The sequence below is a fragment of the Capricornis sumatraensis genome, chromosome 5 (genome assembly GCF_032405125.1).
Source record: "Capricornis sumatraensis isolate serow.1 chromosome 5, serow.2, whole genome shotgun sequence".
Lineage (NCBI taxonomy): Eukaryota > Metazoa > Chordata > Mammalia > Artiodactyla > Bovidae > Capricornis > Capricornis sumatraensis.
The window spans coordinates 56377592-56397727 of record NC_091073.1 but is presented as its reverse complement, the minus strand read 5'-3'; the positions used below and the strand labels follow the sequence as shown (position 1 = coordinate 56397727).

Below are 20136 nucleotides of genomic sequence, written 5' to 3'. Positions count from 1 at the left end.
ATCAGAAAAATCTGGAGAACTCAGACACAGTCAGTTCAGTCGCTCAGTCGTGTCCGACTCTTCGCGACCCCATGAATCGCAGCACGCCAGGCCTCCCTGTCCGTCACCAACTCCCGGAGTTCACTCAGATTCACGTCCATCGAGTCCGTGATGCCATCCAGCCATCTCATCCTCTGTCGTCCCCTTCTCCTCCTGCCCCCAGTCCCTCCCAGCATCAGAGTCTTTTCCAATGAGTCAACTTTTCACATGAGGTGGCCAAAGTACTGGAGCTTCAGCTTCAGCATCATTCCTTCCAAAGAAATCCCAGGGTTGATCTCCTTCAGAATGGACTGGTTGGATCTCCTTGCAGTCCAAGGGACCCTCAAGAGTCTTCTCCAACACCACAGTTCAAAACAGTCAATTCTTTGGTGCTCAGCTTTCTTCACAGTCCAACTCTCACATCCATACATGACTACTGGAAAAACCATAGCGTTGACTAGACAGACCTTTGTTGGCAAAGTAATGTCTCTGCTTTTCAACATGCTATCTAGGTTGGTCATAACTTTCCTTCCAAGGAGTAAGTGTCTTTTAATTTCATGGCTGCAGTCACCATCTGCAGTGATTTTGGAGCCCCAAAAAATAAAGTCTGACACTGTTTCCACTGTTTCCCCATCTATTTGCCATGAAGTGATGGGACCAGATGCCATGATCTTCGTTTTCTGACTGTTGAGCTTTAAGCCAGCTTTCATAGACACAAGTTACCATTAATTTTGCCAACAGCTTTTATAAATTGTACCAATAGTTGATTGACAACCCATGGTAAATTCCCCACTCTATTGTACTTTCCTGTTCTAGCTGGTAATCACAGAGTTGCAGTAGCACTGCCAGATGCTCACCTCTTCCAGTAACAGATGTATCTTCAAGAGGCAGTGTAGGCCTAGGGAATCGAATCACTTCTATCCATGGCTGCTGCTGCTGCTCAGTCGCTTCAGTTATGTCCGACTCTGTGCAACCCCATAGATGGCAGCCCACCAGGTTCCACTGTCCTTGGGATCTTCCAGGCAAGAACACTGGAGTGTGTTGCCATTTCCTTCTCCAATGCATGAAAATGAAAAGTGAAAGTAAAGTCGCTCAGTCCTGTCAGTCGTGTCCGACTCTTCGAAACCCCATGGACTGCAGCCCACCAGGCTCCTCCGTCCATGGGGTTTTCCAGGCAAGAGTACTGGAGTGGGGTGCCATTGCCTTCTCTTCTATCCATGGCATTTCACCACGAAGCTTGGCTTCACTTGCGTAGGGTGCTTTCTATACATTAATAGACTGACAGAGTCAAGGACTGCAAAGCAGAAAGCTACGTATGGAATTTATCAGCCCATTTACCCTTTCTTCTCCTTCCCTGAGAATTTTTTCAGGTTTATTCAGCAGTGTTGATAAGATGGTAGGTTTTAAGAGTATAGTCCTAAAACTGTAGTCCAGGTAACACTTAATGTGTTGTTCTGTACTCATTGTACTCAATGTGTTCTTAGAGATCACCCAAGACAGCAATTCAGTATTCTGTTGATATTTGTCTAAATCGTTAATCTATGCCCTACTGTTGCTCAGGGTTTTGATCACAGCTTCCTATACCAGATGTGCTTATCTTCCATTTGTATCTGTTGCAGCATTGAAAGTACCAAGGAATTAGGAATTCCTTTAGAAAAGTAAGCCGTCCTTGCTCCATGGGTTTAACCAGAAGTAGTCCTCTTTCTAGGTGTTGTGACTGATCTCTTTCCATCACTGTGGCAGTTTGACTTCTACACATACTGGTCCAACATAATGTGCAGGTGCCACATAATTCATCAGTATTATTTGTTTTGCTCATAACATAGTCTCTTAGTCAAATTGAAAAATGTTCAGAGAAACTGATTTCTGTCTGTAGGCTCAAGCTGTGGAAGGCACTGCACAATTTGAGGGGCTTCAGCTTCTCTCTCTTGCCTGTAGCACATGAGGAACGATTTGTGCAGGCAGCTTCCCAGCATTAACATAGCATTTCTTTCACTATGAGGCCCCTCTGGTCCTAGGTGACTATCTACTGACATTCACAAAGAGAAAGTGATGGGTGGTGGAGAGTAGGAGAGAATTTCCTGTAAGATTTATCAGAATGAATAGTATTTTTACTCAGTGGAAAAGATAGCATTCCCTCCTTTCTAGGAAAAGGCTTTGGTAAATTCTAAGAATAGTGGAATCAACTTAATTTGATAAGATTTTGAAAGATGAATATCCTTACTTTTCCCTTGTCTGAATGATTTAATGCTTTACAACCAAACTCCATCCATTTTCTTCAGGTATTTATGAGGATTATGGTCCGAAGAAGTTTGAGCAGATGGTACAGTGTTCATTTTTGAGGAAGTTCATTTTACTCTCAGGCCTTCTAATTTGCTCTGTGGAAGACAGCTTCTCACTGCTTGTCTGTCTTGGGCTGTGCTGGGTCTGCACTGCTGCGTGGGCTCTTCTCCGGTTGTGGCGAGTGGCGGCTGCTCTCCAGTTGCAGTGTGCAGGCTCCTCTTGCTGCGGAGCATGGACTCGCGGGTGCCCTGGCTTCAGTAGTTGTGGAGCACAGACTTAGTTGCCTCATGGCACGTGTGATCTTCCCAGACCAGGGATAGAACCCATGTCACCTCCATTGGCAGGAGGATTCTTTACCACTGAGCCACGAGGGAAGCCCTATTTCTCATTATTTAATAAACTAACTTTATCTTCTTATTTCTGAACTAGCAAATAGTTTTCTGTAGGTCAAGGAGTAGAGAAGACTGAACGAGGTTGCCTAAAATTGTGAAAGAGCCTGTAATTCATCTTGCACTTCACTGGCCACATACACAAGACTTTCCCCAGTTACTCAGTAACCCAGTAGGGTTACAGTAACTCTGGAGATTTTGAAATGTTTAATCTACATCATCCAATAATGGAAAATTCTGATCTTTGTTTTTATCTGAGAAGCCATGCAGCCATGAAGTTGAAAGATGCGTGCTCCTTGGGAGAAAAGCTATGATCAACCTAGACAGCATATTAAAAAGCAGAGCCATTACTTTGCCAGCAAAGGTCCATCTAGTCAAAGATGCTTTTTCCAGTAATCATGTATGAATGTGAGAGTTGGACTGTAAAGAAAGCTGAGGGCCAAAGAATTGATGCTTTTGAACTGTGATGTTGTAGAAGACTCTTGAGAGTCCTTGGACTGCAAGGAGATCCAACCAGTCCATCCTAAAGGAAATCAGTCCTGAATGTTCATTGGAAGGACTGATGCTGAAGCTGAAACTTCAGTATTTTGGCCACCTGATGCAGAGAACTGACTCATTGGAAAAGACCCTGATGCTGGGAAAGAATGAAGGCGGGAGGAGAAGGAGACAACAGAGGATGATGGTTGGATGGCATTACCAACTCAATGGGTATGAGTTTGAGCAAAGTCCGGGAGTTGGTGATGGCCAGGGAGGCCTGGCGTGCTGCAGTCCATGGGGTCGCAAGAGTTGGACACAACTGAGCAACTGAACTAAACTGAGAAGTTTATTGATGTAAGCTTGTAGTTATTCTTAAATAAAAATTCATGTCCTAGGAATTTCAGAGCTCTTTTTTCACAAGATTTGATTTGTATTTTTTTTTATTCCTATAAAAGAACTTTGTTTTCTGCAGCCGTTGTCAGCCTGTTTTTAATGTTGTAAGTATAACTGTCAAACTAACCCTTCCTTCAGATCCATGGAGGGTGGAAAACTAGATAAACATGCTTGTGAATTTATGTCTCAAATAAAAATAGAGAAGCTATATGAAGAATCTCATGCCCTTCTAATGTTGGAACTGTATGTCAGCTTATTTGCTTGTTTAAAATATTGGTTTGGGCAAAAAGTTCATTTGGGTTTTTCCTTATGCTGTTACAGAAAAACCTGAATAAACTTTTGGGCTAGTCAAATATATTTTAAATAACTGAATTCCTTGCTTCTCAATCCCCAATTAACATCTGACATTCAGGCTTCCTAGAGAAGCGAGATCCTGTTTATCAGCCTCATCTTCACTGTGTTGATGAGGGAGGGGTTCCTGCTATAGGCCTATAGGGATGGCTGAACACACAACCCCTGACATTGAAGAGATGAGACGGATAGCAGTCTATTAATACATATACTCAACATCCCAGGAGATGGGGACATACTTGAGGGAACAGAGTGAATGAGCAGAGGCCATGGAGGCAAACTTTGCAGTATCAAGAGGCTAGAGTGATTCTTGGCTCCCGCAGGAGGGTGTGATTGACTAGTTTGAATAATTCCGCAGGCTGGCAGGGAACTGAAGCCCACTACTCAGGGATAAGCAGGAACTGTGTCTGTTCCCTATGGTAGAGGGTCTTCTGGCTAGAAACCTTATCTGCAGGAGCAGACTGAGCATGGGAACTTGGGGTCAGGCTATTCAGGGTCCTCCCGTTTGCCCCCTAATCACGGCGCACATAAAACTGGGCTTTAATTTTAGCCTTTATACTGCAGTTCTCAGTAGTAGTACTAATGCTTTATCAAAAGTATATGCTAATGATTGCTGTACTAAATACGTCAGGGTGTTTTAAAAGCATAATCTGATCTTTGAGATTTTCTTTCTATGTGACCTTTTCTTCTGATAATATGCAAGGTTTAAGATATTCTGCTGCTGTGTACAATTTAATCATAGTAGATAAAAGGTGACCAAAACATATATGCAGTGATGTGGAGGCATGAGAGATGAGAGTTCTCATCTGAAAGAGAGAATGGAGTAGTGAGACTTCAGTACTGTGTATATGTGGGATGTTGTAGGAGCTAGGAAGTAGCATAAAAAGGTAATAGCTGTTAATTGAGTGCATGCTCTGTGCCAAGTGCTTTTCTAAATGCATGATCTCACTGCAAGTGAGGAAACTGAGTTTAATATGTTTTTGGTCATGTAAGTAAGAGTCAGTGGAGCTGTAGTCTGCGTACATACAGTCTTATTTAGGGTTTATGCTGTTAACAGTACATTTTACAGCCTTCAGATTTAGAAAGCCTTATGTGTCATGCTAAAGACTTTAGACTTTACCTTGTTGGCAATGGGCAACTATTAGATGATTTAAACAGAAAAAAAACGATAGGAATTTTCATTGAAAAATACCTATATGATGGCAGAGTGGAAAATGACTTTTGGAGATAAGACTGGAGGCAGGGCAGTTGTAACAATCCAGAAAGTGACTGAGTCTGAAAGAAATGGAATCAAAGAAAAGAAGATTAGATTTGAGAGAGAGAGACACTCTATCATGTGGCTGACTGTGGGAGAAAAGGAGAAGTGTGGCATGTATCCGGGTGGTGCCAATTAATTTTTATGACAAACAGAGGGAGTAGCTTTGGGTGAGACAAGTCTGAGATATCTTTGAGGCACTTGGTGTAGATTTCTAATAACTGAGTTATATTTAGAAAAGTGGATCTTGATCTTGAAAGAGGTTGTAATAGGTATATAGGTTTTACAGCTGTTGTTATGTATGATAATCGAAGTAGTGGAAGTAGAAGAGATTGTCCAGATATTTGGGATGTTTCTTCCGAACCATCATAGGAAGATTATGCTGTTTTGGGAGGCAGCTCCTAAAAGCCTTAGACTTCCTCTGAAGAATTCATTCAGATCCCAGTTCTGAATCTCATTTTTTTTCTTTTTTTTCATGGATTAAAAGTAGTAGCAGTTTTCTCAGAAGGTAATTGTAGATAATATTTAATTTTATCTTACAGACACAAGGGTTTTAAAAGGTTAAGAAATAATGATGTATGTTATCTCCCTTAATTTGCCTATGAGAAATGGAGATTTACAGAAGTTAAAACCTGGGTGCAGACAAAAATCATTTGTCTTAGCTTAAATGAAAACCCACAGGTTAACTGTACATTGCTGTCACAGAACTCAGTTCAGTTCAGTCACTCAGTCGTGTCTGACTCTTTGCGACCCCATGAATCACAGCACGCCAGGCCTCCCTGTCCATCACCAACTCCCGGAGTTCACTCAGATTCACGTCCATTGAGTCAGTGATGCCATCCAGCCATCTTATCCTCTGTCGTCCCCTTCTCCTGTCCCCAGTCTCTCCCAGCATCAAAGTCTTTTCCAATGAGTCAACTCTTCACATGAGGTGGCCAAAGTACTGGAGTTTCAGCTTTAGCATCATCCCTTCCAAAGAAATCCCAGGGTTGATCTCCCTCAGAATGGACTGGTTGGATCTCCTTGCAGTCCAAGGGACTCTCAAGAGTCTTCTCCAACACCACAGTTCAAAAGCATCAATTCTTCGGCACTCAGCCTTCTTCATAGTCCAACTCTCACATCCACACATGACCACTGGAAAAACCATAGCCTTGGCTAACTAGGAACTAGCTTTTTCTTCCTGTTGCACTGCTTTTTGAGGTGAGCAGAGTAGAAAGGGGAGGGATGAATTCCAGGGGAAGAGAAAGAATGTTGGTGTGCAGAAGTGAGTGTACTGCAGGAAACACAGAAATACATGCGCATAAGCCACCGTTGTGCCACTTTGGGCACAGATAAGCATTTCACATGTAACTATGCTAATGCAAATGTATTTACTCTCTGCACTGCTGAAACTAATATTATTATTTATTCACCCAAGTTTACGTAGCTAATGAGTAGTAGAAATGAAAATCCAACTCATTCAATCTGACTCCAAAGATCATATACTCTACCACTTCTTGTATTAGTGTAAGTTTTTATGGTTTTGCATGTATGTTATTTGAAAATTAACTGTCCACATTACAGAACTGCATTAGCAGTAACTCATAGAATGCTGATTTGACTGAAATACTACATTCCCTGACCATCCTAACTAAACAAATGAGAGTTTTTTCTTGATTATAAATTTATTCATCATGTAGTACCTACCAAATTTAGAATATAGGGTTGCTTGCTGATATTTTTAAATATTGAGACATTCTCGAGGAAGTTACATTTTTGCAGTTACTACCTGAATGCTGACTACTAAATGTATTAGACACTTTCAGAAGGATCTTTGAAATTTATTAAAAATTATGATGTGTTTTTCATATCCCAGATTGGAGGGGAAAGAAAAAAGAAAGTAACTCACATTGAAAAAAATAGTACTGAAAAGAGTTACTTTTCTTCTTTCTTTTATTTATTTATTTGGTCCAGTGGGGAAGAGAATCCATTAAAAAAAAATAGCAGTAGGATGGTTTATTTGTCCTTATGACAGTGTAATAAAAAATGAATCTATTCCACATCATACACAAAAGTCAATCTCAGGTGAGTTAATGGCCTAAATGTAAAGAGCAAAACTTTAAAGCTACAAAAAATATTAGAGAAAATTCCTGCAATTTTAGAGAAGGAATTTTTTCCCCCCACTCTCTAAATACTTCACTATGTTTAGGGCTGTGCAATGATCAAAATCAAGAAATTTCATATTGATACAGTATTAAACTCTCTCAATGAAGGCCCTGTTCAGATTTCACCAATCCGTGGTCCAGGATCTAATCCAGGATCATATTGAACTTTGTTGTAGTGGCTCCCTGGTCTTTAATCTGTAACAGTTTCTCAGCACTTTTTTGTCCTTCATGAACTTACCACTTCGGAAGAGTGCAGGATAGTTACTTTGTGGACTCTACCTCGATTTCAGTCTATTTGACGTTTCCTCATGATTAGATCTGCCATGAATTTTTGGCAGGAACATAACAGAAGTGATCGTGTCCTCAGTACATCTTACTGGGGGGCACATAATGTCGGTCTTTACTCTTAGGATAACTTAGATCATTTGGTAAAGGTGATGTGTAGCAAGTTTCTTCAGTGCAGAGTTACTGTTTATCCCTTCTTAGTTAAGTATTGTGTAGAAAGGTTCCCTCACATTTTATAAATTATCCTTTTAGACTGTTACCAACTAATTTTAGCATCTGTGGATGACAGTTGCCTGCAACAATTACTGTTGTTGCTCACCCTGGGTGATTTTCTAATTCAGTCATTACTTCTGCATTTGTTAATTTAAATTCTGCTATAATGAAGAGCTTCCCTCCATTTGTTTATCCATTTTTTAATATCAGTATGGACACAAGAATTCTTATTTTATTCTGTGGGTTTCTGTCATTATTTAATTGGTTGCTTGAATTGTAGCCCGTAAGAAAAGCAAAGTACAAAAAAGTTTCATAGTACTTTTGTGTTTAACAGTCGATGGGCAGAAATTATTTTTTTTCTCAAGTAATGTGTACTAACATTTTGGGTGCTGTTTTCAATGTACTACTCTGTCTTCTGCTTACCCTGGTGGCTCACTGGTAAAAAATCTGCCTGCCAATGCACAAGACACTGTTTTGATCCCTCTGTCAGGAAGATTCCCTGGAGAAGGAAATGGCAGCTCACTCCAGTATTCTTGCCTGGGAAGTCTCACGGACAGAGGAGCCTGGGGTGCTACAGTCCCTGGCGTCTCAGAGTCAGACATGACTTAGCAACTAAACAACGATAAGTAGCATTATAGTATTTGCTTTTTTTCCAAGAAGCACAAGAGTGGAATATACCATTTATGTTAGGTTTATCTTTTTTTATATTTTATACAAAATAATGTTTGGATCCTAGAGAAAGCAAAGAAAAATATAGTTCTTCTAGCTTTTAGCTCTGTATTAACTTTTTAAAACTGTTTTCGATGTGATTGTTATGAAGTATCCTGTCACCTACCAGTCACTAACATAGATAAGAGAGAGTCTCCCATCCAGCCAAACCTTCCCAACAAAACCAAGGCATTCTCCCTTCCCCAACCTAGAGTTACAGTTTAAAAATATAGTAAAAATACTAACTCTTTCCTGAATCCTACGCCAGTTTAGAAGGACTTGAAACAGAGATCAAATTGCCAACATCTGTTGGATCATCAAAAAAGCAAGAGAGTTCCAGAAAAACATCTACTTCTGCTTTATTGACTACACCAAAGCCTTTGACTGTGTGGATCACAACAAACTGGAAAATTCTGAAAGAGATGGGAATACCAGACCACTTGACCTGCCTCCTGAGAAATCTGTATGCAGGGCAAGAAGCAACAGTTAGAAATGGACATGGAACAGCAGTCTGGTTCCAAATCAGGAAAGAAGTATGTCGAGGCTGTATAATGTCACCCTGTTTATTTAACTTATATGCAGAGTACATCATGCGAAATGCTGGGCTGGGTGAAGCACAGGCTGGAATCAAGTTTGCCAAGAGAAATGTCAATAACCTCAGAGTATATCATGAGAAATGCTGGACTGGAAGAAATACAAGCTGCAATCAAGATTGCCGGGAGAAATATCAATAACCTCAGATATGCAGATGACACCACCCTTATGGCAGAAAGTGAAGAAGTACTAAACAGCCTCTTGATGAAAGTGAAAGAGGAGAGTGAAAAAGTTGGCTTAAACTCAGTTTTCAGAAAACTAAGATCATGGCATCCGGTCCCATCACTTTATGGCAAATAGATGGGGAACCATGGAAACAGTGTCAGACTTTATTTTTGGGGGCTCCAAAATCACTGCAGATGGTGACTGCAGCCATGAAATTAAAAGACGTTATTCAATGGAAGAAAAACTGTGGCCAACCTAGACAGCATATTAAAAAACAGAGGCATTACTTTGCCAACAAAAGTTTGTCTAGTCAAAGCTGTGGTTTTCCCAGTAGTCATGTATGTGAGAGTTGGATCATAAGGAATGCTAAGCGCTGAAGAATTGATGCTTTTGAACTGTGGTGGTGTTGGAGGAGACTCTTAAGAGTCCTTTGGATTGCAAGGAGATCCAACCAGTCCATTCTAAAGGAAACCAGTCCTGAATGTTTATTGGAAGGACTGATGCTGAAGCTGAAGCTCCAATACTTTGGCCACCTGATACAAAGTACTGACTCATTGGAAAAGACCCTGATCCTGGGAAAGATTGAGGGCAGGAAGAGAAGGGGACAACAGAGGATGAGATGGTTGGATGGCATATCGCACTCGATGGACATGAATTTGAGCAAGGTCCGGGAGTTGGAGATGGTCAGGGAAGCCTCGTGCTGCAGTCCATGGGGTCGCAAAGAGCTGGACACAACTGAATGAATGAACTGAACTGGCTTTGAATAATATCATGTGGAAGAAGATGATGGTTAATGTAGGAGATTTTGCTGTGGGCCTAGGAGTATACTAGGGCTTATCCAGAAAAACTCTAATATTCGCAGGTGTAGATTGAGTATAGCTCCATGTGTGTTAGAGTTTGAGGAAGTTTGTGTCTGATTATTTTCAGACTTTAATTCTGCTCTTGAGACCTCTTCTTGTTAACTTGTATGACTTTTTTTTCTTTCTTGGATTTGGAAGTGGGCTAGAATAAATAATTTTTTTTTAAAAAGTTAGCTAGGAAGGATGGGTGTAGGGGAATGTTTAGTCTGTAGCAGTGTTTAAAAAATACCCTGATGATAGAACAGTTTCTCAGGAAGGTAAGTAATCCTTTACTGTGGTGGACACACTTTATTTTCTTTAGCAGCTGAGAAATCCAAAAATCTTATCTTTTGAAATTCACAAAGACCAGATGAAGATACTTCAGTTATAGCTGGTAAAGTCCAAGTTGTGTTTTGGATTTTCAGTCAGCTCCCATCACTTCTAAATACTCAGTGGCACTTCTTTTGACCCACTGTTCACTTTGGTAATTGTGACCCATCTGTTAACTCTTTTGGGTTTACTGTATGCATTTTGTGCAATAACATGGGCAAATAAGTCTAAGATGAGAAAGTATAGAGCAGTTTTGCTTTCTCGGTAAAAAACCAAAATAAAACTGAATAAAAGTCTAAATGATATGTATTTTTTATTAAAATAACAAAAAAAACTCAACAATTAATCATTTCACTAAATATGCTGCTATGTGTATTATATATGTGTGTGTGTGTATATATATATGTCCATAATATACTGCTTGCCATCAGTACTTTAATTTGTCAGCTTACTGGTAGTGTGTAAGTCTTCAGGGCTAGTAAAAACAATTTCTTCAAAATTCTAAAAGTTTCCCAAAGAAATATTTGATAAATTCATGAGCAGGATACCACAATTTTTATTTGTTGCCTGTGGTAGTGATTAAGGCTTTCTTACATTTACCCCAACAGAAGAAAGAGAGGAATAAGGGAGCAAAGGAAGTTAAGACATTTATATAGACATAGGAGATTCCAGTGTATGTTTAGTATATGCTGTCTTCCATTCTCTACACCACCTTTGCCTATTAAAAAAATTACTTATTTTCTATATTTTGCCTTTTGATTTTAATAATACTTTTAAACAGTTTAGAAGAAAATAATTTGAAAACACACGAAATATATATTTTTAATTAGCATATAGTAGAAGTGTGCCCTTCTCTTTTATGACTTTCAACATGTGTATAGATGCATGTACCTATTACCAAAATCAAGATATAAAGTGATTCCATCACCCCCCAAAGCTGCCTCATTTTCTTTTCCTTCACTTCTCCCATTGTGTTCACACCCACTTCTCCCAGCCCCTAGCAGCCATTAATCTGTTCTCCCTTGCTATCAAATATTGTTTATTTGAAAATATCATATAAATGGAAACATATCATTGCCGTGTAACCTTCTGAGACTGGTTTGTTTCATTTAGCACAAGGCTTTTGAGATTCATCCAAGTTGTTGCATGCATTGATAATTTGTTCCTTTTCATTCCTGGGTAGTATTCCATTGCATAGATGCCTTATCACTTACCCATTCACCCATATGTGGACATTTTAGTTGTGGACTGTTCCTGGTTTTGAGCAATTTTGAATAGATTTTTGTGGAAACACAGAGTTAGATACCTGGAAGTGGAATTGTTGTGTCATATGATGTGTGTTTATAAGAAATTGCTAACCTGTTTTCTCTGCAGTTGCACCATTTTGCATTGCCAAAGCAATGTTTTAGAGCTCTAGTCGTTTTGTATCCTCGCCAGTACTTGGTATTATCAGTCTTCTTTATTTTAGCCATTCTATTAGGTATATAATGGTGTTTCATGATTTTAATGTTCATTTCTGTAATAATGATATTGCACATCCTTTTTTGTGTTTATCTTCTCTTTATCTTTGCTTAAGTGTGTTCACGTCTTTTGTTTACTGTTTTCTTACTGTTGTATTTTGATAGTATATGTTCCAGATACAAATTGTTTATTGGATATGTGATTTGCTGATATTTTCTCCAGTTTATGGTGACTCAGATGGTAAAGAATCCACCTGCAATGAAGGAGACCAGGGTTTGATCCCTAGGAGAAGGGAATGGCAACCCACTCCAGTATTCTTGCATGGGGCATTCCATGAACAGAGGAGCCTGGGCAGGGTACAGTCCATGGGGTGGCAAAGAGTCAGATATGACTGAGCTACTAACACACACTCTCCAATTTGTAGCTTGTCTTTTCATTCTTTTGTTGTTGTTGTTATTGTTCAGTAGCTCAGTTGTGTCCAACTCTTTGCAACCCCATGTATTGCAGCACGCTAGGCTTCTCTGTTGTTCACCATCTCCCAGAGTTAGCTCAAACTCATGTCCATTGAGTCGGTCATGCCATCCAGTCATCTTGTCCTCTCTCATCCCCTTCTCCTCCTGACTTCAGTCTTTCCCACCATCAGGGTGTTTTCCAATGAGTCTGCTCTTTGCACCAGGCGGCCAAAGTATTGGAGCTTCAGCTTCAACATCAGTTGCTTCAGTGAATATTCAGGATTGTTTTCCTTTAGGATTGACTGCTTTGATCTCCTTGCAGTCCAAGGGACTCTCAAGAGTCTTCTCCAAAACCACAGTTTGAAAGCATCAATTCTTCTTTTGTTTTTTTAGCGTCGATAACAGAGCATAAGTTTTTAATTTCAGTAAAGTCCAGCTTATCAGCTTTTTTAATGGATTGTGGTTTTAGTGTCACGTCTAGAAGCTTTTTGCCTAAGCCCAGGCCATGAAGGTTTTTCTTCTGTTTCCTTTTAATTTTTGTTAATTTCTATATTTTTCATTTAGAGCTATGATCCATTTTGAGGTAATTTTTTTTGGTAAGGAGTGAGGTTTGCATAGTGTATTTTTTGCTCATGCATATCTAATTGTTTGGATATCATTTGTTGAAAAGATATTTTTCAACATTGAATTGCCTTTGTACCTTTGTCAAAAATCATTTGGCTATATACATGTGGGATATATTTTTTGGCTGTCAACTCTGTTCCATTCATTGTCTATCCCTTTGCCAGCACCATGCTATCTTAATGACTGTAACTAACACTTTTTATTATTGTATTTTTCTTTTCCATTGTGGTTTATTACAGGATATTGTACATAGTTCCTTGTGTTCTGCAGTAGGACCTTGCTGTTTGTGCATCTTATATATAGTAGTTTGCAACTCCTAATGTCAAACTCCCAATCTGTCCTTGCCTGGTGCCCCCAAAACCACAAGTCTGTTCTCTGTATTTGGAGTCTGTTTTTGTTCGAAGGTGTGCTCACTGGTGTCATATTTTAGATTCTATATATAAGTGGTATTCTATGGTATTTGTCTTTCTGACTTCCTTTCCTTAGTATGGTAGTCTCTAGGTCTGTCTGTGTTGCTGCTGCTGTTAAGTCGCTTCCGTCGTGCCCGACTCTGTGCGACCCCATAGACAGCAGCCCACTAGGCTCCCCCGTCCCTGGGATTATCCAGGCAAGAACACTGGAGTGGGTCGCTACAAATGACGTTATTTCATTCTTTTTTTATGGCTGAATAGTACTTGTTTGTGTGTGTGTGTGTCTGTGTGTGTACCACATCTTCTTTATCCATTCAGCTGTTGATGGACATTTAGGCTGCTTCCATGTATTGGTTATTGTGAATAGTGCTGCTATGAACTCTGGGGTGTATGTATATTTTCAGTTATAGTTTTGTTCAGATACATACCCAGGAGTGGGATTGTGGTTCTTTGGCAGCTCTTTGTTTTAGTTTTTTTAAGGAACTTCTGTGCTGTTTTCCATAGTGAGTGCATCAATTTACAGTCCCACCAAGAGTGTAGGAGGGTTCCCTTTTCTGCACACCCTCTTCTCAGCATTTATTATTTGTAGATTTTTTAACAGTGGCCATTCTGACCTGTGAGGTGGTACCTCATTGTAATTTTGATTTGCATTTCTCTAATAATTAGCGATGTTAAGAATCATTTCATGTGTCTATTGGTCATCTGTATGTCTTGGAGAAATGTCTGTTTAGGTTTTCTGCCCATTTTTTGATTCAATTGTGGTGTTGAGTTGTATGAGATGTTTCTATTATATTTTGGAAACGAAGCCCTTATTGGTCACATCATTTGCAAATATTTTCTCCCAAATAGGATGTTTTTTCATTTTATTTATGGTTTCCTTTGCTGTGCAAAAGCATAAAATTTTGATTGGGTCCCATTTTTTATTTTTGCTTTTATTTCTTTTGTCTTGGGAGACTGATCCAGAAAAACATTGGTAAGATTAAGGTTAGAGAATGTTTTGCCTTTGTTCTCTTCTAGGAGTTTTATGATATCATGTCATATATTTAAATCCTTAAGCCATTTTGAGTTTATATGTGTTTTAAGCCATTTTGAGTTTATGTGTGTTTTAAGCCATTTTGTGTTTTGATGTGAGCCAGTGTTCTCATTTAATTGATTCACATGTGGCTTTCTTAACACCACTTGCTGAAGAGACTGTCTTTTCTCCATTGTATATTCTTGCCTCCTTTGTCAAAGATTAATTGACTGAGGCATATGGGTTTATTTTGGGGCTTTGTATTCTATTCCATTATGATCCATATATGACTGTAGCTTAGGTGATGTGAACTCTTCAACTTTGTTCTTTTTCAAAATTGTTTTGGCTATTCTATTTCATTTGCCATTACTACTTTGCGTTTACTACTGAAAGTGAAAGTTGCTCAGGGGTGTCCAACTCTTTGCAACCCCATGGACTATACAGTCCATGGAATTCTCCAGGCCAGAATACTGGAGTGGGTAGCCTTTCCCTTCTCCAGGGGATCTTCCCAACCCAGGGATGAAACCCAGGTCTCCCACATTGCAGGCAGATTCTTTACCAGCTGAGCCACAAGGGAATCCTGTTTACTACTGAGGGTGTGAATAATATTTATTTCCTCTAATTTTCTAGCCAGAATCTTTTTTTTTTTTAATACTTTGGTGATGTTTATGGCTGTTCTGGGCATTAGAGTGATTTCTTGATCTTGCTTGCATTTAAGGGAGGGTGTATTAATACATACCCAAAATAATCTGCATTCATTGGATTCTTCAGACGTAGAAAAATAATAGTATAGGAAGCATTGGTGTTAGAATAAGCTTGTTACCATGTATCAAAGAAATTCTTCTTGGATCTTGATTGGACATTCATTGAATTTGTAGAATAGTTTGGGGAAAATTGTTATTTTACAATAGGGAGACTTATAATCCATGAACCCAGCATATCTGTTTATTTAGAGCTTCTTTGATTTCTTTCATCAGTTTTGTGTAGTTCTCAGAATATTAGTCTTGCACATATTTTGTTAGATTTTTACCTAGGTTATAGGTTCTTGCTCGCTCCTCTTGCTTAGTCTTGTCCAACTCTTTGCAACCCCATGGACTGTACCCTGCCAGGCTCCTCTGACCGTGGAATTTTCTGGGCAAGAATACTGAAGTGGGTTGCCATTTCCTACTCCAATTTTAGGTTTTTGAGTAGTTTTCTTTATTTGTTCAAGACTCCTTGGGATTTTTCACTGGAAAGTATCATGTTTGCAAGTAGAAAGTTTTATTTATGAAATTGCCTTTCATTCCATTTTCTTACCTTATTGCGCTCTCAGTGTGATGTTAGATAGGAGGGATGAGAACAGACATTCTTGTCTTGTTCCTGATTTTAGGGGGGAGCTTTCTGTCTTCGACCACTAAGGATGATGTTATCTATAGGTTTTTTTGAAATATCTTTTATCAGATTAAAGACACTGTCTTTTTAGTTTGCTAAGAATTTTTATCATTATTGGTTGTTGAATGTTATTAAATAATTTTCTGCTTCTATTGAGGTAGTTGTGGCTTTTCATCTTAATCAGTTGATTAATCATGAATTACTATCATTTATTTTCAAACATTGAAACAGCCCTACATTTCCAGGATAAACTCCACTTGGTTGTGATGTGTTATCCTCTCTATCTATAATTGGATTAAATTTGCTCATATTTTATTGAGAGGATTTTTGCATCTACCTTCCGGAGGATTTTGGTCTTTGAGTTGTGTTTCTTATAGTATTTTAGTCTTTGGTATAAGACAATGCTGTTCTTTTTAAAAAAGTTGGAAGTTGTTTTCACTTCTGTTTTCTGAAATAATTAGTATAAAATTGGTATTTCTTCCTTAAATACCTGTTAGAAGAAAGCCTGAAGTTTTTATTTGTTGAAATGCTTTTAACAATAAATTTGATTCCTTTCTAGATCTAGGACTATTTCCTTTTTCATTATTTCTAGTTTCCACATCAGAGCAGTGACAAGTGGACAAGATGAAATAAGGCTTTTGTTTTTGCCAAGTGTGGTCCCTTAATTCAGTGACTGCTTGAGTGTGTATTTTAAAAATCACCTGGAAAGCTTCTCTCAATCGTGTGTTCTGGGCCTCACTTCCAGAATCTAATTCAGTTGGTTGGGTAGGGCTCATGAGTGTACATATCTGACAAGATCACTGATCAGCTTAGTTTTATTATATAGTGATTGGGAAATTATTATAATTACTCATAATTTCTTCACTAAATGATAATACTGGGCTTGTCATCTAACCTTTCAAAATATATATATATGTATGTATATATGTATGTATTCATTAGTGTTAATCTCTGTAATATAGCCCTTATTCTCTTGAAATATGTCTGTCAGTATATCTGTTGATGGTGCTTCCTTGGTGGCTGAGATGGCAAAGAATCTGCCTGCAATGCAGGAGACCCGGGTTCAGTCCCCTGGAGAAGGGAATGGCAACCCACTCCAGTATTCTTGCGTGGAGAATTCCATAGACAGAGGAGCCTGGCAGGCTATAGTCCATGGGGTCACAAAGAGTCTGACACAACTGAGTGACTAACAGTTTCAAATTTCAGTTTCATACCTGTTGATATTTGTCTCTCAATTATTTTTGAGCTAAAATTTCCTAAGATTCAGTCAGGTGTCATGTTCAGAGCATTTTGAATTTATGCTTTCTTCCTCGCTACATTTTTCTTTTTACTAATTTGTGACTTTATAGATAAGCACATCTGTGACTGTATAGACACATGCATATATTTTTGTTGTACCTAAATGTTTCTTAATTCTTCATACATATAAATTTTCTTGATGGGTCATTTTTTTCCATTTTAATTTAAAAGAAAAATTTGCTTATAAGAAAATCTTTCTATGTAGGCAGCTTTGAATCCTTAAATGCATTAGTTATATGTATATTTTATCTGCATTCAGCTTATGCATTGTGATTATATTAAATTATTAAAAGAGTAAGGGTGTTTGAGTGAAAAAAAAGCCAGTCTTTAAAATCTTAAGCCATTTTCAATAGAATTTTGAAGCAGTATAATTCCTCATGGTTCTTTTGTTGTTTTAGCAGAGGCCTATGCTATGGAACATTATATCTTCCTTTCTGTTTCAGGTGCGCATAGCAGCCAAGTTCATCATTCATGCTCCTCCTGGAGAATTTAATGAAGTGTTTAATGGTGAGTGTTTAATTCATAAACAGTAAGGCTTGAGGTATCCAGTACTCATTCTTTAAAGAATAAATTACATAATCAGTAACTAAGCTAAAGAGAATGGGTAGAAAAATCTGTATTTTCTGAATTGCAATGAAATTTTTGTCCGTCTGCATTATGTAAGGTATACAATATATTTATGACATAGAGTGTTGTACCTGATAAATTTTAATCCTCGAAAAAGAATAACATTAAATCATTTTAAAAGAAAAGAAAATTTTAATTTTAACTATTCTTTGGAATTGTAATGTGCTTTTTTTAAAAATTTCTTTCAAAGAAAAGATTAGTGGATTAATAAGAACAGCCAAGAAAGGGAGAAACACTGTTTCACCATGCCTGTTTCACCTGCTTAGAAAATGACATCACATGTAAAAAAATTTGTTGTTTAAATTATAGCTCATAAATCAGTTACCAGTATGCCTTTCTTTAAACCTCATACTATATGACAAACAGTTTTATAATTGTTAACCCATAGATGAGAAATTTAAATATAACATAGTCTCCTGGTTGCTGTAAGAACTCTAAAATACTTCGTTTTAACAGTAAGAACAATGTGGTTGAAACATTGAAACAGTCATGCAGAAAATGGCTTGTAGTGATCTTTATACAAGACTTTTTTTTAAACAGTTTTGAGAATAAGCTACCATCAGTTCAGTTCAGTTCAGTTCAGTTGCTCAGTCGTGTCCGACTCTTTGCGACCCCATGAATTGCAGCTCTCCAGGCCTCCCTGTCCATCACCAACTCCCGGAGTTCACTCAGACTCACATCCATCGAGTCGGTGATGCCATCCAGCCATCTCATCCTCTGTCGTCCCCTTCTCCTCCTGCCCCCAATCCCTCCCAGCATCCGAGTCTTTTCCAATGAGTCAACTCTTCACATGAGGTGGCCAAAGTACTGGAGCTTCAGCTTTAGCATCATTCCTTCCAAAGACATCCCAGGGTTGATCTCCTTCAGAATGGACTGGTTGGATCTCCTTGCAGTCCAAGGGACTCTCAAGAGTCTTCTCCAACACCACAGTTCAAAAGCATCAATTCTTCGGCACTCGGCCTTCTTCACAGCCCAACTCTCACATCCATACATCTACTTCAAATGTTTGGCCTTTACTATGTCTTGAATGGGTATTCAGTTTCATTTTTTAAACATTCTACTCCAGAGTAAGCTATTTAAACCTGTTTTTTAAGAAGTTTAATCATTCATTTTCATTCATAGTATAAGATATAATGGAATCTCACCTCAGAAAAGATTAGTTTTGAAAGTCAAAAAATGAGGCAAAAATTGCTGCTGTTGTGCAGTCAATCAGTTGTGTTCGACTCTTTGCAACCCCGTGGACTACAACACGCCAGGCTTCCATTTTCCTTCACCATCTCCTGGAGATTGCTCAAACTCATGTCCTTTGAGTTGGTGATGCCATCCAGTCATCTCATCCTCTGTCATCCCCTTCTCTTGCCTTCAATCTTTCCTAGCATCAGGGTCTTTTCCAGTGAGTCAGGTCTTCACATCAGTGGCCAAAGTATTGGAGCTTCAACTTCAGCATTAGTCCCTCCAATGAATATTCAGGATTGATTTCCTTTAGGATTGACTGCTTTGATCTTCTTGCAGTCCAAGGGACTCTCAAGAGTCTTCTCAAACACCACAATTCGGAAACATCAACACCACCTTCTTTATGGTCTAACTCTCACATCCATACATGTCTGCTGGAAAAACCATAGCTTTGACTATAGAGACCTTTGTCAGCAAAATGATGTCTCTGCTTTTTAACATGCTGTCTTGGGTTTTTCATAGGTTTTCTTCCATGAAGCCAGGCGTCTTTTAATTTCATGGCTGCAGTCACCATCTGTGGTGATTCTGGAGCTCAAGAAAATAAAGTCTGTCACTGTTTCCACTGTTTGCCCATCTATTTGCCATGAGTAATGGGACCAGATACCATGATCTTCATTTTTTGAATGTTGAGTTTTAAGTCAGCTTTTTTCACTCTCCCCTTTCACCTTCATCAAGAGGCTCTTCAGTTCCTCTTTGCTTTGTGCCGTAAAGGTGGTGTTTTTGCATATCTGAGGTTATTGATACTTCTTTTGGCAATCTTGATTCCAGCTTGTGCTTCATCCAGCCCGGCCTTTCACATGATGTTCTCTGCAAACAGGGTGACAATATACAGCCATTATATACTCCTTTCCCAATTTTGAACCAGTGCATTATTCATGTCCAATTCTAACTATTGCCTCTTGTGCTGCATAAGGCTTCTCAGGAGACAGGTATGATGACCTGGTACTCCCATGTCTTTAAGAATTTTTCACAGTTTGTTGTGATCCACACAGCCAAAGGCATTAGCTTAGTCAGTGAAACAGAAGTAGATGGATGTTTCTCTGAAATTGCCTTGCTTTTTCTGTGATCCAGCAGATGTTGAAAACTTGTTCTCTGGTTCCTCTGCTTTTTCTAAATCCAGCCCTTATGTCTGGAAGTTCTCAGTTCACGTACTGTTGAAGCCTGGCTTGGAGAATTTTGACCATGACCTTGCTGGCATGTGAA

The 20136-nt window shown here is 38.8% G+C and overlaps 1 protein-coding gene across 1 annotated transcript in view; it reads left to right on the top strand.

Moving 5' to 3' along the window:
* CAPZA2 (capping actin protein of muscle Z-line subunit alpha 2) overlaps positions 1–20136 on the top strand; it is a 57381-nt gene that overhangs the window by 10757 nt on the left and 26488 nt on the right. Inside the window, exon 2 of the mRNA XM_068972380.1 lies at positions 17517–17580. Coding sequence (XP_068828481.1) covers positions 17517–17580 — 64 coding nt within the window. The remainder of the gene's footprint in view (positions 1–17516; positions 17581–20136) is intronic.